Here is a 15,226-nt window from a genome sequence, read left to right on the forward strand (position 1 = left end):
GTTTTCTTTATTTTTGTCATTATTGTTATTATTAACGATTTTATCAAACTTAGTATGTTACCTACCTGTATATATGTATGTATCATAGGCTCGATTTCTCTCCGTGACTCATGTACATATAGATGATTTCAGAAATACTAATACATTTTTGCTACCCCGTCTGTGGATTAATATACATGCAATCATTTCCTTTCTGCTAATGGCTAAAATGAAAGTAACCAACATGGCTGCAGACAGTTTCGTGTCTTACCGTAATAACTAGTAACTCGATAAGATATGTTCTGAGTACACTGCTCGGGGAGTTCAGTCGCGTGCTTTAAATCCTAGTGGGATACATAAAGTAAAATAAGAAATCTTAATTAACCTACCGGCATCGGTGGTGTTGTGGTTAACCCAAATATCATAAGGCCGGTAGGTACTGGGTTCGCAACCAGGTACCGGCTTCCACCCAGAGCGAGTTTTAATGACTTAATGGGTAGGTGTAAGACCACTATCACTAATCATTAACAACTAAAAACTAACCCACGGTTCTGGATAGACAGCCCAGATAGCTGAGATATGTGCCCAGGATAGCGTGCTTGAACCTAAATTGGATATAAGCACGAAAATAAAACACATGTAGCCTATACTAATCTCTAACATGCCTAACGATATACTAAAATCATAATAAAAGAATTATAGCATATCTAATATGTTTTGGTTAAAAAAACACAGTCATATTTCATTTATTGAGTTTAAACAGGACTACGTGTACTACATTTTGTTATATTGTTCATATGGTTGGCAATAAAGAGTAGAAGTAGTTGAAGCTGTTTAAACTATTTATGGCATGTGTCAATGACTATTATTTTACTAATGTTGTTATATTATCCATATGGTTTGTAATAAACAGTTATAGAGTTCAATCTGTTTGTATTGTTTATGGCATGTGTCCATAATAATGTGTTACTACATTTTGTTATATTATCCATATAGTTTGTAATAAACAGTTAAATAGTTGAAGTCGTTTAAATTGTTTATGGAATGTGTCCATTACTATGTTGTTTTACCCATTTGACCAACGCACTGGCGTCTCAGTTTGTACAACACATTTTTAGCAACTTCATTTCAGTGTTCACATATTAATTTTGTCATTGCTTATACAGTTTACGATATTATTAACATAATGTGGCCCTTTAAATCCGTCCATAATGACTATCCATCCAATATAAAACCATACATGATATGGTCTTTGTTTGGACCATCAACTTATATTGTTAAATGTTACAGTTCATTACAATATATAGCTATTTCATGTTCTATTTTTAAGTATACCTATGCACTTCTAATTTTTTTACTGTAAATTGTTAATTATGTTTACATGTACGTTTTTTATGAACTGTATCTGTGAGTAAACAACAACAAATGTATGTATCTCAATGTGCTATCTTCAGTCGGTGTCTTTGGGAAGTCTATATAAAATTAAAACTATATACTGTATATTTAATATGATGAATGTTTTCAGCAAACATAATGAATCGTCGAGTGCTTTGTTACAGAATAAAGACGTTTCAAAGCGAATTGTAGTTGCTTTAAATGTTCTTGTTTCCAATGGAGCTAGATGACGCTCAGAGGTAGCACATTGATTGACATCGTGACGTGGTGGTGGATCATGAGTCGATCTCCCTCGTTGAGCTTATTCGACTTGTCCTTCGTCCCAAACAGTGCCCTATAACTGGTACGTCAAATACGTATGGCCGATACGGGCACGGCACAAGACTATTTCATCCTTCCAGCACCGCCTGTAGGATGATGCCACTCTTCCAGGACGGACTTGACAGAATGAAGCTTGTTCGCGACCGCACCTTCCCAATCATCTTGCCAAGTAGAAAAGATATATTGGATAATATATTTAAAATCACTGTAGGGGACACCAACACCAACATGGGGCAAATTCAAAGTAAACTTGTCAGCAAAACCTGCCTTTTCATTGCCCTTAATGCCAACATGGTTGGGTACACAACAAAATATAACATCTTTATTGGCAACTGATAAACGACGCACTTTCGTATCACCATCCCAACTAAGGGATGCTCCAATTTCATGTACTGTAAAGCTTGGAGACACAAAAGTGAGTCAGAAAAAAATAATGTATTTGGATGCACATGAATGCTTAATCTGTTTCAGAGCTTTAATGATTGCCCACGTTTCAGTAGTAAAGAATGATGCTGAATCGGGCAATCTCATGGGAAAGAAAATAATTCTGGTGGAAAAACTGTAGCAGAAGGCACAGAATTCCCATCCCGTAATCCGTCTGTGTAAACAGGGATGTATCCACGGTACTTCTCTTTGATTTCCATGAAATGTTGTTTATAAATAACTGCATCTGTGCTATCTTTCTTTAGATGCACAAGATCGAATACAATTTTCGGTGGTTTGATACTCCATGGTGGCAAAATAAAATATGAAGGCGTTTCAAAAATATCGGATATATCAATGTTGGAAACTGATAAAACCGTTTAATGCGAAGACCAAATGTTCGAATAGCATTCAATTTCGCATCAAATAACTTCATATAGTTATTATCAGACACCGCATTATGTGCAGGATGTTTTGGCATTGATTTAATATTTGTAGCATACTGCAGAGAAAGCTTTGCACGTGTATCACCCAAACTAGCTTCGTGTGCATCGACGTACAAACAGGAGATGTTTTGAAAGCACCAAGACAAAGCCGAAGGCCCTGGTTGTGTATAGGATCTAGCACTTGCAAGTAAGACTTACGTGCTTACCCATACACAATGCACACATAATCAAGTTTAGAACTAACTAAAGATTTATAAAGTCGGACATAACCTTTAGATCTGGTCCCCATTCATTCTTGCCAATAACATTTAAGTTATTGAGGGCCTTCAAGCCCTTCTTTTTAACATACTGTAAAGGAGGAACAAAAAATAACCCTAAGAAATTTGGTCTCATCGACAACTGGAACAGGAATTTTGTCCAGAAACAGCTGAAGATCTAACTGGTAACTTCTTTTCTGGCAGATATGCATACAGACTGTTTTTGACTTTGAGAATCGAAATCCATTGTCAGCTGCCCATTGTTGAAGTTTATTAAAACAAAGCTATAACTGACGTTCAGTGATACTCATACTGGACGACCTGCAGCAAATCTGAAAATCATCGACATATAACGAGTTATCAACACCAGGTTTTAAACACTGGGTGATGCTGTTAATCTTCACAGAAAATAAAGTTACTAACAGGATGCTACCTTGAGGCACACCCATCTCTTGGGAGTGAGAATCAGATAACGTAGATCCCACTCGTACATTGAAAGACCTATTTTAAAAGAAATTTGACATAATGTCAGGCATACGGCCTCTTACGCCCATGCCATGGAGGTCTTTCAAAATTCCATACTTCCACGAGGTATCGTAAGCTTTCCCGAGATAAAAAAAAAAAAAGACCGATACAAATGCTGGTTATAAATGAAAGCATCCCTACAAAACGTTTCAAATCTAACACGATGATCGACCGTGCTACGTCTAGACCTGAACCCACATTGCACGTTAGTAAGCACTGTGTGGGACTCAAGATACCAGACAAGTCTACGATTGATACTTCTATCCATAGTTATACAAATGCAACTTGTCAAAGTAATAGGGCGATAACTGGTAGGATTTGTTGGATCTTTACCAGGCTTGGGAATAGGAATGACAATGGCTTTTCTCCAATCCGAAGAAAAGTCACCAGAAATCCAGATTTTGTTAAAGATATTTAATAGAACCATTAAGGATGATTCAGTTAAGTGTTTTAAGAGTTGATAGTGTATTTCATCTGGTCCTACTCAAGTACCATGGGCTCTACGTAGTGCGTCCTGCAACGCCTCCAAAGAGAAGTGCCTGTTGTATACTTTAAGTTAATAGTTTGCTTTTTAGCTTTATTTCTGACAGATGTAAAAACATCGGTAATATAAGAAGACGAGTTATTATGAGAGAAATTGTCTGCCAATACATTGGCAATGTCAGAGTGAGACGTCACATCCGTGTCATTGACAGACAAATGACGAACTGTATTACTGGATTATTTTCCCTTGATTTTACGTATGTTTGAGAACTCAACTTAGAGACAGCCGTAATCGATTTTGGAAGGATTGGTTTTCCAAATGTTTGGATAAAGGTATTCGTAGGAACCAACCCATTATTCCTACGAACCTTTATCTCTGTAATACAATCCCTTAAGAAATCCACGTAAGAAGGCAAGTTTGACATGTATCACATCCAAGAACTATTGTGTTGACATCACCAAGTGGTGGTCGAGTTGTTTATCTATATAATTCAGAAAACTATACTGAGAGGCATAAATAGCGCAATGGGTATTTTAATTATTATTTTCTTATACAAATGTCATATCAAATAGTATAAGCATGCGGACAAATAAAATACTAATAAGTGAAAGACGCTTTTGTTCAAAACAGATGAAAAAAGAAAAAGGAATAAAATGTCCTTTAAGCAAAAAACAACAACTACACAGAAAATACACAGCATTGCACATAAAAATATATTTTTTGCACATGCATTGCCTGCACGGTCTCCATATAACACATCTTTTTTTCTTTTTAAATATGTCACCATTAGTGATGCTGAAAAAATGCTGCTTTATAGCGAAAATAATCAAGCTGTGTTTATTTAAAATGCATTTTATTTCACTTTCCCCCAATTTCAACAATATCTTCTTTTCCTTACAATTATTACTAATATGGCATTTGTCTGCATGCTTAATATATATGGTAGGACAATTCTATAAGAAAATATCTAACCAGCGAAATACCCATTGCATTATTTATGCCTTTCGGTATATCAATGTATTCAAAATCGTAATATACCTGCACAAAATAGTTCAAAAGGAAATGTGTACAGTTTTGACGTTTTTAATATAGGACTGCCGTCTCCGAGACCAGTTTGACATTTCTCTGCCTCAGCTTGATTAGGTCAGTTGGTAAATGGAGGGATGCATGTAACTCATTCAGTTATGCTGTGTGTTGTAATACATATGTTAATTTTAAAACCAGTATCCATGCTAAATCGTTGGCAATTGACCAAAATCTAAAATGAAGTTCAGATGTTAATTTAATGTGGATTTGTGAATATAAACAAATTATGCGGATGAGTGGATGAATGGTCCATTTGGAATAATTAAAAACTAGGTAAATCACTATGGAGTTCAAATCTGATCTGTAACAGTACATGATAAAGCTATACACAAAAATGTTCAGCTCAATATCTTCAAGCATTGCATAAACAGCCGGAAAACAAATTTTCGTATCACCTAAATTCAAGGACAATAACTGTCAAAAATGGGTAAATCACCACGAAAGTCAAAACTTTATCTGTAGCAGTACTCGATAAAGTTACACACAATATATCTTGAGGCATTGTTGAAAAACGTTCGGAAAACTGTACGTGGGACACGCGGACAGACAAAACCTATACGTCTCCTCCGGCTGAACACTTATGGGATTAAAACATATATGGGATAGAAATATATTACATATACATTGAAATGTACCTTTACACAAAGACCCCAACGACAACAATTTGCCAAACCCATTAAGGATTAATTACCCAATTACAACCAGATGACTATTTGAGCAATCTGATTAAAATTAGCTCTACTGGTCTTGCCAGTAGATCTAACAGCATTGCATGGACTCCCACATCCTGGTGACATTTCATCTATAAATAACAATTTAAATATCGACCAATTACACTTCGCCTTTTATAACGTTATTCAGGAGCATACAAATTCTAAAAATATCGGTCGAGACTATTTATGCAATAGGCGAATTGTTGGTCTATTTCCACATTGAAAAAACAGGGGGAAAAGTGCAGTAATAAACTCTGGATTGTATACTAGTGTAAACAGATTTTATGGCTATACCATCACGGTTTGGGTTTTTTTGTCTTGAAAAGAATTTTATATAAAATTTTATATTGAAATTAGTTTCCAGCATACTTCGTAATTCACCCAAATCATTTCGTATACCCTTGGCATAAACCCAAATGTTTAAAAAAAAAAAATTCAAATCACTGGCATGATTTGGCAAGTAAGGTTTTGATTGGTTGAATGAATGGTCAACTGGACATGAGCTCCAACGGGCTGCTGTTAGATCCACATGTAATAGTGGAGCTAATTTTAATTAGATTGACTATTTGATTTAAGATTTCAGCAGTTACTTGAAATGATATTAAAAAAACAAACAAACATCTGTAACGTGTGTTATCTGCCAGTACTAAGATGGGAGTCTGTGTTGTGACCTGCTATCTCCTTTCTAAAAGTTTAAAACACATGCAATGCCATTTTAGTGATTAAAGAAATGCTAAAGTTAATGAGTATCATTAACCCTCACCATCTCAAACCAGAGAATCAATTTTTTCTAAAACAAAATTGGGAAAATAAACCAATACAGACATATGCATCTTCTGCTATCCTTCAGGGAGCTAGAGGTAGGTTATCACACCAGAGTGAGGTTTAATGACCCGGGGTGGGGATGGCATAAGATCACTTCTCTCTAACCATTAACTTCTGTCCTAGAGACAGATCAGATTGCGATTGTAGGTGTAATAGGACTAAGCAATTTGTTCTAACATTAAAAACAACATACATGTATTACATTTTTTTAATTTATTCATTAATTTAATAAAAAGTTTTATTTGAACAAATGATTTGCGGCCAAGAGAAACACAACTTAAATATGTTTTGACACTATCAATGGAAACAAATGAGTGGCACAATAATATGATCCTTTCAGATGACACAATTTTGATCCCTACTGAGATACATACACAACACAGCATGCTTCAACTTTGTAAGAAAATAAACTGAAAGGTTAAAATACAGTTCCTTTTAATAATACTTCTGCAAGCTGCCTTTAATTTTTCCAGTTTTAATCAAACACAACTCCTTGGGCAGCCTTTCTTTTCTTGCTTGTTGGGTTTAGCACACTCATTCCCACTTTCTTAGGTTTGTTCTTTACTGCTCCTTTCTTTGGGCCAAGGTCCATCAGATGATGGAGTCCTCCAGCTTTAGCATTCTGCGATTTAAGAGTATCTATCGTCTTATTGGCTGCAGCCAACTTTGTTTCTAGTGATGATGCTAAGTCAGCCAATCGGAATAAAACAGACTGCAATTCTGTCCTTCTCTCTGCTGCTGTGGCTTCAAAAAGATCAAACATTAATGCATCTTGTTCATGTCCAACTGTTAAGGTGATTTTGTTTCCAATTCTTGCTACTGATAAGTCTCCTGAAGTTAATCCATTCCTAAAATATAAAAAGATGCATAAAAGAATAATAAAATATGGTAACAAAGCAACTTAGTAAAAATCAGGAAAATAAAAAAGTTGAGATTTGTTGTCCAGTTTGGCTGAGAACAAGGATATTTGTGCTACACACATGTAGGCTCTAGCATTAAAGGCTCTAACATTGAATCTTAAAGTGAAAGCATCCAGTCTTTCTGGTGATCATGAGAATGAATGAACACCCCAGCACAAAAATACACATCAGCTATTGGGTGTTAATACATTTTTATCTGACCTTGATTAACCACTGGATATTGAAGAATAGCATGATATGACAATAAACATTATGTAGATGACATATAATATATTCTACTTTCTAGATACTTGAATAATATGTTAACAAGAGTACCAGTGAGGTACATGATATGCCCATCAGGACCACTGATGGAAAACCATATCTATATTAATGAATATGTTACGGGTATAATTCAATTGTAATTATGTGAAATTGCACTGCGATGAATGAACAGTTTGTTTTGGATCAACCACCATCCCAAGTTGTTCCAACATGTGGTTTGATGGTCCTGTATGCAAGATATGATCTGGACAAGGATTTACTGTTATGTGTAGTAAACCGTGAAAAGTAGGTCACAGTGACCTAGTAATAATACGCGACACACGACCATCCCAATTTGTTCTTAGAGTTACATGTGAGGTTTGATGGTCCTGTATGCATGTCTGCAAGGATTTACTGTTATGTGCAGTTGACTGTGAAAGGTAGGTCACAGTGACCTAGTAATAGTACGCGACACACAGCCATCCCAAGTTGTTCCTACATGTGAGGTTTGATGGTCCTGTATGCATCTGTATGCAAGATATGGTCCGGACAAGGATTTACTGTCATGTGCAGTAGACGTGAAATGTAGATCACAGTGACTTAGTAATAATATGCAACACACAGCCATCCCAAGTTATTCCTACATGTAAGGTTTATTGGTCCTGTATAAATCTGTATGCAAGATATGGTCCAAATAAGGAATTACTGTTATGAGCAGTAAACCGTGAAAAGTAGGTCACAGTGACCTAGTAATAGTATGCAACACACTGCCATCCCAAGTTGTTTCTATTCGTGAGGTTTGATGGTCCTGTATGCAACATATGGTCTGGACAAGGATTTACTGTTATATGCAGTAGACTGAAAAGTAGGTCACAGTGACCTAGTAATAGTACATGACACACCACCATCACAAGTTGTTCCTACATGTAAGGTCTGATGGTCCTGTATGCATCTGTATGCAAGATATGGTCCGGACAAGCATTTACTGTTATGTGCAGTATACCGTGAAAAGTAGGTCACAATGACCTAGTAATAGTATGCGGCATACCGCCATCTCAAGTTGTTCCTACATGTGAGGTTTGATTATCCTGTATGCTACTGTATGCAAGATATGGTCCGGACAAGAAAAAGGTAACAGACTGCCTGACGGATGGATGGACGGATGGACGCCATACCATAATACGACCCATAGATAAAATACTTTCAAGATATTAGCTTTATGTATCCTCAACTTATTGAAAACCATTGGAGATTTTCCTATTTAATTATTAACAAGAAAAATGCACATGATCATAACAGTCATCTGATACATTTACTTCTATAAACATCAACAATAAGTATGAGAAATCCATTGATTAATATATATTTATTAAGAAACATTAATGAGTAAGGTTTGAACATTGTGCAAATATAGCACATGTTCTATGAAGTCTGTTACAAAATCTGTAGTTTATGTCATCAGAGACACAGTGTTTTGTTACATTTTCGATTCAATGAGTTTCATTTTGAACCGGCATCATACTTGACAGACCCAGACCGTGTGTTTAGGACCTGTTTGTTTTATTCTTCTGTTTTTTTATTATTTTTTATCCCACTGTCTCCTTTCCTCTCTCCTTTGAATTCCATCTCATTTCTTCCCGATCTGGCAACTCCTCCAATCTTTCAACTTTTTTTGCTGTCCACCTCCATATCCCAGTCCTTGTCTCCCCAACCGTGACAGGTGCTCATCTCTTGTGGCTATCTGTGCAAACACACCTGCCATTCCCCATCAGCTTTTAGCTGTGGGCTTGGTCTGACCACTTCGGGGAGTGTTCAGTAGTTACTTCTGGCATTGTTTAAAGGCACATGTAACCACCTACTATGTACCCCTACTACCGGCGGTCGTTAGTGCCGTGGGTCAGACCAGCTTTATTAGTGGCAGAGGACGAGGATGCCAGGTGGGTGCAGGGAAATACACAGAGTCTGCACCCATGGAGGAAGTTGAAGGTAGACGATGGTGTGGACAGTTCAGAAGACAGAGTTGGAGGAAACTGACAGAATGGGTCAAAACAGATTGAAATCGTGGGAGAAATTGGAAGGTTTTTTATATTAAGATAATAAGCCAGACGACGGAGATCACGGGCCTAATGGTATTTTGTCTAATGTAGTGTCAGCAGTCCAACAACAAAACTTAGCTAGTTTACTTAATTACTAAACTTAGTTGTTTCTGATATCGAAATCCAAATGAGTGATTATTATTTTGCAACCAGCATCGAAAACCATCCTATACTGCAGAGAATGGTGCACATTCCTCTTAAAAATGTTCCATCTGCAAAATGATGACTCAGGGCACAATATTTCACGTGAACCACCGTTCTGTTCACGTATCGGTTATGTAAAATTAAATTTATGCGAACCGCAATTCGGTTAAGTTGTGACCTGTAGACTTTCAGAAATTAAAACTTGCAAACTTCACGATTACTGGAAGTTTAGTTACGCAGACTAGTATTCCGGCAAATGTATTTAGACCGATTTTAGATATTTTATGTGCAGCAAACCAGTAGACAACCGTATATAGCAATAGCGACCAGTCTAAACTATAGTTGGTCCCATCACATACAAATGGGGTTTTTTTGGTAAATAATTTCAGTTTGGTTTGACATATAAGAAGAAAAGTAAAAATGTCATGGAAATAAAAAATAAAAAATAAAAAATAACTATTTTTGTGTGCAATTCACAAATCAATCGGATCAGAAATAAATAACTCTGTAGTAAATTTCATAACATGAAAAAAGCGTGAAAGAAACTGTTTTATAAAACATTTTGTTTTAACTTTGTTCGACTTAAAAATTATATATTTGAACTATAATTTCAACCTAACTTTGAGGTAACCAATCAGGTAATCCACGGGTTCAACAAATATAATTCATGTAACCGAACAATTAGTCACCTACCGGTAGATAAAAACCATGTGAACCAATTTCCGGTTACCTCAGACTAGAAATATTATTCTGTGATATTTGCCAAGCATGAACTAAATAATATTACAAACAAGTACAATGTAGCTCTAGTGTTCTCTAGCCTGGTCTGTTGATTGAAGTATAAACAATGAACAAGCCACGTCGGCTAAAGGACATCCGACCTATCAGTAATGTAGCTCTAGTGTTCTCTAGCCTGGTCTGTTTATTGAAGTATAAACAATGAACAAGCCACGTTGGCTAAAGGACATCCGACCTATCAGTAATGTAGCTCTAGTGTTCTCTAGCCTGGTCTGTTGATTGAAGTATAAACAATGAACAAGCCACGTCGGCTAAAGGACATCCGACCTATCAGTAATGTAGCTCTAGTGTTCTCTAGCCTGGTCTGTTGATTGAAGTATAAACAATGAACAAGCCACGTCGGCTAAAGGACATCCGACCTATCAATAATGTAGCTCCAGTGTTCTCTAGCCTGGTCTGTTTATTGAAGTATAAACAATGAACAAGCCACGTCGGCTAAGCGATATATTTAATGTGATTAAGAAATATAATCTTACTGATGTGATATACAGATATGTGAAATACGGAGAATTCATAGATAAACTCCATTGGCGTGCAATAACTAATGGAATTTAAGAATACGAGTCACCAAACTAAACTTCATAGAACGCCTGAACTTTCCCGCTTCTGTGACATTCACCCCGATATCGGTGTCCACATTCTTTGGAAAATAGCGTACGTTCATCCAAATTGTAAAATAATTTTATCATCAGTCGTAAAAATAGGTAGCATGAAAACCTTTCCAAGGAAATGTATTCTATGTGATAAACAAACGTTAGATTATACTAAACATATTTTATTACACTGTGAAAAACTAATAACAGAAAGAAATGCTGCTTTTGAATTACTAGCAAACATTATGTCTATTGACCAGTATGTTACAATATGTGACCAAAGTGACGAAAATCTCATGAACTGTATTTTGGGAGGAGAAAACAATGACCTGAATGGTCTTGATTTTCATCAGTGGATTGCGTTTATTTTAAGCATATCAAAATATATACATCTTTGTCGTCAGTACATCCGGTTGGATTTCTAAACTGTTATAAATAGTTATGAAGGGCATGTCCCCCCCCCCCCTCCCTCCCTCCCTCCCCCTCTCCCCTCTCTCTCTCTCTCTCTAATATTAATGTATTACGGTACCTGTATTTTTGTGTTATTTATTTAATTTGAACGTGTGATTGTATGCAATCTTCATTTATGGAAGAAATAAAGAATATCATCATCATCCGACCGATCAATAATGTAGCTCCAGTGTTCTCTAGCCTGGTCCGTTTACTGAAGTATAAACAATGAACAAGCCACGTCGGCTAAAGGACATCCGACCTATCAGTAATGTAGCTCTAGTGTTCTCTAGCCTGGTCCGTTTATTGAAGTATAAACAAAGAACAAGCCACGTCGGCTAAAGGACATCCGACCTATCAGTAATGTAGCTCTAGTGTTCTCTAGCCTGGTCTGTTGATTGAAGTATAAACAATGAACAAGCCACGTCGGCTAAAGGACATCCGACCTATCAGTAATGTAGCTCTAGTGTTCTCTAGCCTGGTCTGTTTATTGAAGTATAAACAATGAACAAGCCACGTCGGCTAAAGGACATCCGACCTATCAGTAATGTAGCTCTAGTGTTCTCTAGCCTGGTCCGTTTATTGAAGTATAAACAATGAACAAGCCACGTCGGCTAAAGGACATCCGACCTATCAGTAATGTAGCTCTAGTGTTCTCTAGCCTGGTCTGTTGATTGAAGTATAAACAGTGAACAAGCCACGTCGGCTAAAAGACATCCGACCTATCAATAATTGTGCAAAATAGAGGCTTCTTTTATTAACAAAATATAATAATCAAAGATCAAAATACATGGATGTAGTTTTTATTTTGACAACAGAATGCAAAAGTAAATTATCTGGTTTTCGATAGCTATGGATAAAAAGAATATATATTAGCAGTGTTCTGCGATCAATATTTAGCTCACATGTAACACTTTACCAGAATAAGAATTAATTTGTTCCTTATTCCTTCCTTATTTGCCCACACCACCCCTCACTACACATACAGCTAGGGTTGGTATTTTACCACGGCAACAACAGCAGGGTACCAGACGTTTTGCCCCCAAATAGGTTGTCAGTTCGCCCTCACGTGCATAACCAGTTTGCCCTCACGTGCATAACCAGTACACCCCCACAAAGAGGTTAGCCGAAGATGCATAATCAGCATCTAGGTTATGTAGCTGATTAACCATTGTTTTAAAATCAAATACGGTGAGGGTTTACTTTGTTTTATTTGTGATAGTTTGTAGATACTCGTTAGTCATAACTCTTTTTACTCAAATTATTTCTTTATTCTTAAAACAGATCCTATCTCTGGCAGGAATGGAAGTTTTAATAAATGTTGATGATGTGGTTTATATGTGTAAAAGTGGCTCATGATCCGTTCAAATCATGGAAAGACAACAATCCCTCTCCTCTAAGAAAAGAAACACACACACACACACACAGACACAGACAGACAGACACACACTTTAACATGCCTCTGAAGAAACAATACAATAATTGTTTAAAAGTAACAAATAATTGGGAGTTGGGGACGAACTGACTAAAAGTTTGGGGCGAACTGACAAATAGTTGGGGGCGAACAGGTCAAACTGGTGGTGAACTGACAGGGGGCGAACTGTCAGTCTTGTCTGTTTCGCAGATTCATTGCATAAGAGTTTTGGTGACACGCTTCACTTTTAAAAAGAACGAGATTCAGAGTAGTTGAAGAATGTCAACATTATACTATGACTAGCCCGAGGACTTTGACTATAAGAGAGCTAGACGGACATTTGAACGTAAATACGCTCTCATTACAGTCAGAGACCAAGCTATGTATTTTTTTGGCAATTGCCGACAACCAAAAAGTTGTCAAAGATTTCCACTCTAATACCACAACAATCCTATGTTTGATGTCAAATACATTTACATCGACCATTTTCGAGTTACCGGTACTTGACTGAAAAAATTTCAGATATTAATCACTAATACACACACTACAGAAAGAAACCCGAAAGCACCCACATTCAGCTAAGCTTCAGCAAACTCCGGACAGCAGAATTCTAAGTTCACCGACCTATATCGTGACGTTGTGTCACATGATCGCCCACTCTGCCATTCCGTCTTCCAGGGGCCGTCTCATAAATAATACGACAAGTACCCGACAATCACCAAAAAAAGAAGAAGTTTGTTTTGTGTAACAACACCACTAGAGCACATTGATTCATTAATCATCGGCTATTGGATGTCAAATATCTGGTAATTTTATCAGTGTTAGAGAGGAGATCACTTGCTACTAATGATAAAATGTAGCGAGTTTCCTCTCTAACACTATGATGTTGATGTAAATGTATTTGACATCAAACATAGGATTGTTGTGGTATTAGAGTGGAAATCTTTGACAACTTTTTGGTTGTTGGCAATTGCCAAAAAAATACATAGCTTTGTCTCTTGACTGTAATGAGAGCGTATTTACGTCCAAATGTCCGTCTAGCTCTCTTACAGTCAGAGCACTCGGGCTAATATCCGTCTAGCTCTCTTACAGTCAGAGTACTCGGGCTACACTATGATATGCATTTAATCTCTTCACAACAGAAAATGGCATGGATATTAACATTTGTCCGTTGATTTTGACAATAAAGTGAAAAGGGTAAAACATTATTTCACCAAATCGATCGTACATTACAATGCGCGTGTGTAGAAACCGTTTCTAGTTAATAGGCCGGTTCACGGTTACTCAAGAATACTTTTTGTTTTACCTGAATTTGACGAGATACGCGTCAATCGTGACACCTGCGAGATCGCGATGGGTGTCCAGTTCATCAGAGTCGAGTTCTAGTCTCCAAACGTCTACGCCGTCACTGACGCCTAAAATCATCGCGTTGTCATGGAAACGTGTAAAACAGAGAAACTTTACTCGTCCATTGTCCGTTGTTCTGTGCAGGTCTATAACCTCAGCTTCGATCAACAAATTCTTGAAATCACCCATTTTTCAATTGATCGCGATTTGTTTATTTCCACTTAGGTCTCACTACACAGTTGACTTCCGGGTGCACGAGAGTTCATTCATCACGGTTCGTAATTGTGACACTGACACATGTTATGGTTCACACTAGTTCATCAAGATTAACTTTGGCTACAAGTGCAAGCACTACCAAAGGTTAATCCTGGGGACGAACAACGCCATTAGCGCCCTTCCGAGCAATTTTGCTCGGAACGGAATTCAATCCGAATTGCGGTCAAACTAAAAGAAAAACGACTGTCATCACGTTTTTCCACCCAAATCGTGTACTGTGATCTATTTGGAGCATATGGACACTAAGAAATACTTACTTTGAAACGATCTTCACTTTGAATTAAAGGAAAAACGACCGACTGTATGACTTGTTTTTAAAACGCGCGGTACATTATGGGAGGAAAATGAAACTCGGAACAATCTTGTATGTGGAAAAGGATCGGTGAAGTCATTTCTCGTTTCACAATGAATAAAACAAAAACCATAAAACTAAAAATTAATTAAAGTTAATAAAATAACTTAAAAGTAAAAATAAATTAACTTAAAAGTAA

General features: G+C 36.9%; 1 protein-coding gene across 1 annotated transcript; it reads right to left on the reverse strand.

The window, feature by feature from the left end:
* Positions 1 to 6,652: 6,652 nt before the first annotated feature.
* On the reverse strand, positions 6,653 to 15,013 carry LOC121372094. Its single transcript, XM_041498356.1, has 2 exons — positions 14,419 to 15,013; positions 6,653 to 7,302 (listed from the first exon to the last, which is right to left on the reverse strand). The coding sequence occupies exons 1-2, from the start codon at positions 14,646 to 14,648 to the stop codon at positions 6,930 to 6,932; spliced, it is 603 nt and encodes a 200-aa protein (XP_041354290.1). The 5' UTR covers positions 14,649 to 15,013; the 3' UTR covers positions 6,653 to 6,929.
* Between the last annotated feature and the right edge of the window lie 213 nt (positions 15,014 to 15,226).

The sequence above is a fragment of the Gigantopelta aegis genome, chromosome 4 (assembly GCF_016097555.1).
Source record: "Gigantopelta aegis isolate Gae_Host chromosome 4, Gae_host_genome, whole genome shotgun sequence".
Taxonomy (NCBI): Eukaryota; Metazoa; Mollusca; class Gastropoda; order Neomphalida; family Peltospiridae; genus Gigantopelta; species Gigantopelta aegis.

Bases quoted from the DNA above. Each gene is read 5' to 3' on its own strand.
- LOC121372094 (XM_041498356.1), bottom strand. From the start codon at position 14,648: ATGGGTGATTTCAAGAATTTGTTGATCGAAGCTGAGGTTATAGACCTG. The intron at 7,303-14,418 runs GTAAAACAAAAA...TTTATATTTTAG, and splicing joins GCGTATCTCGTCAAATTCAG to GAATGGATTAACTTCAGGAG.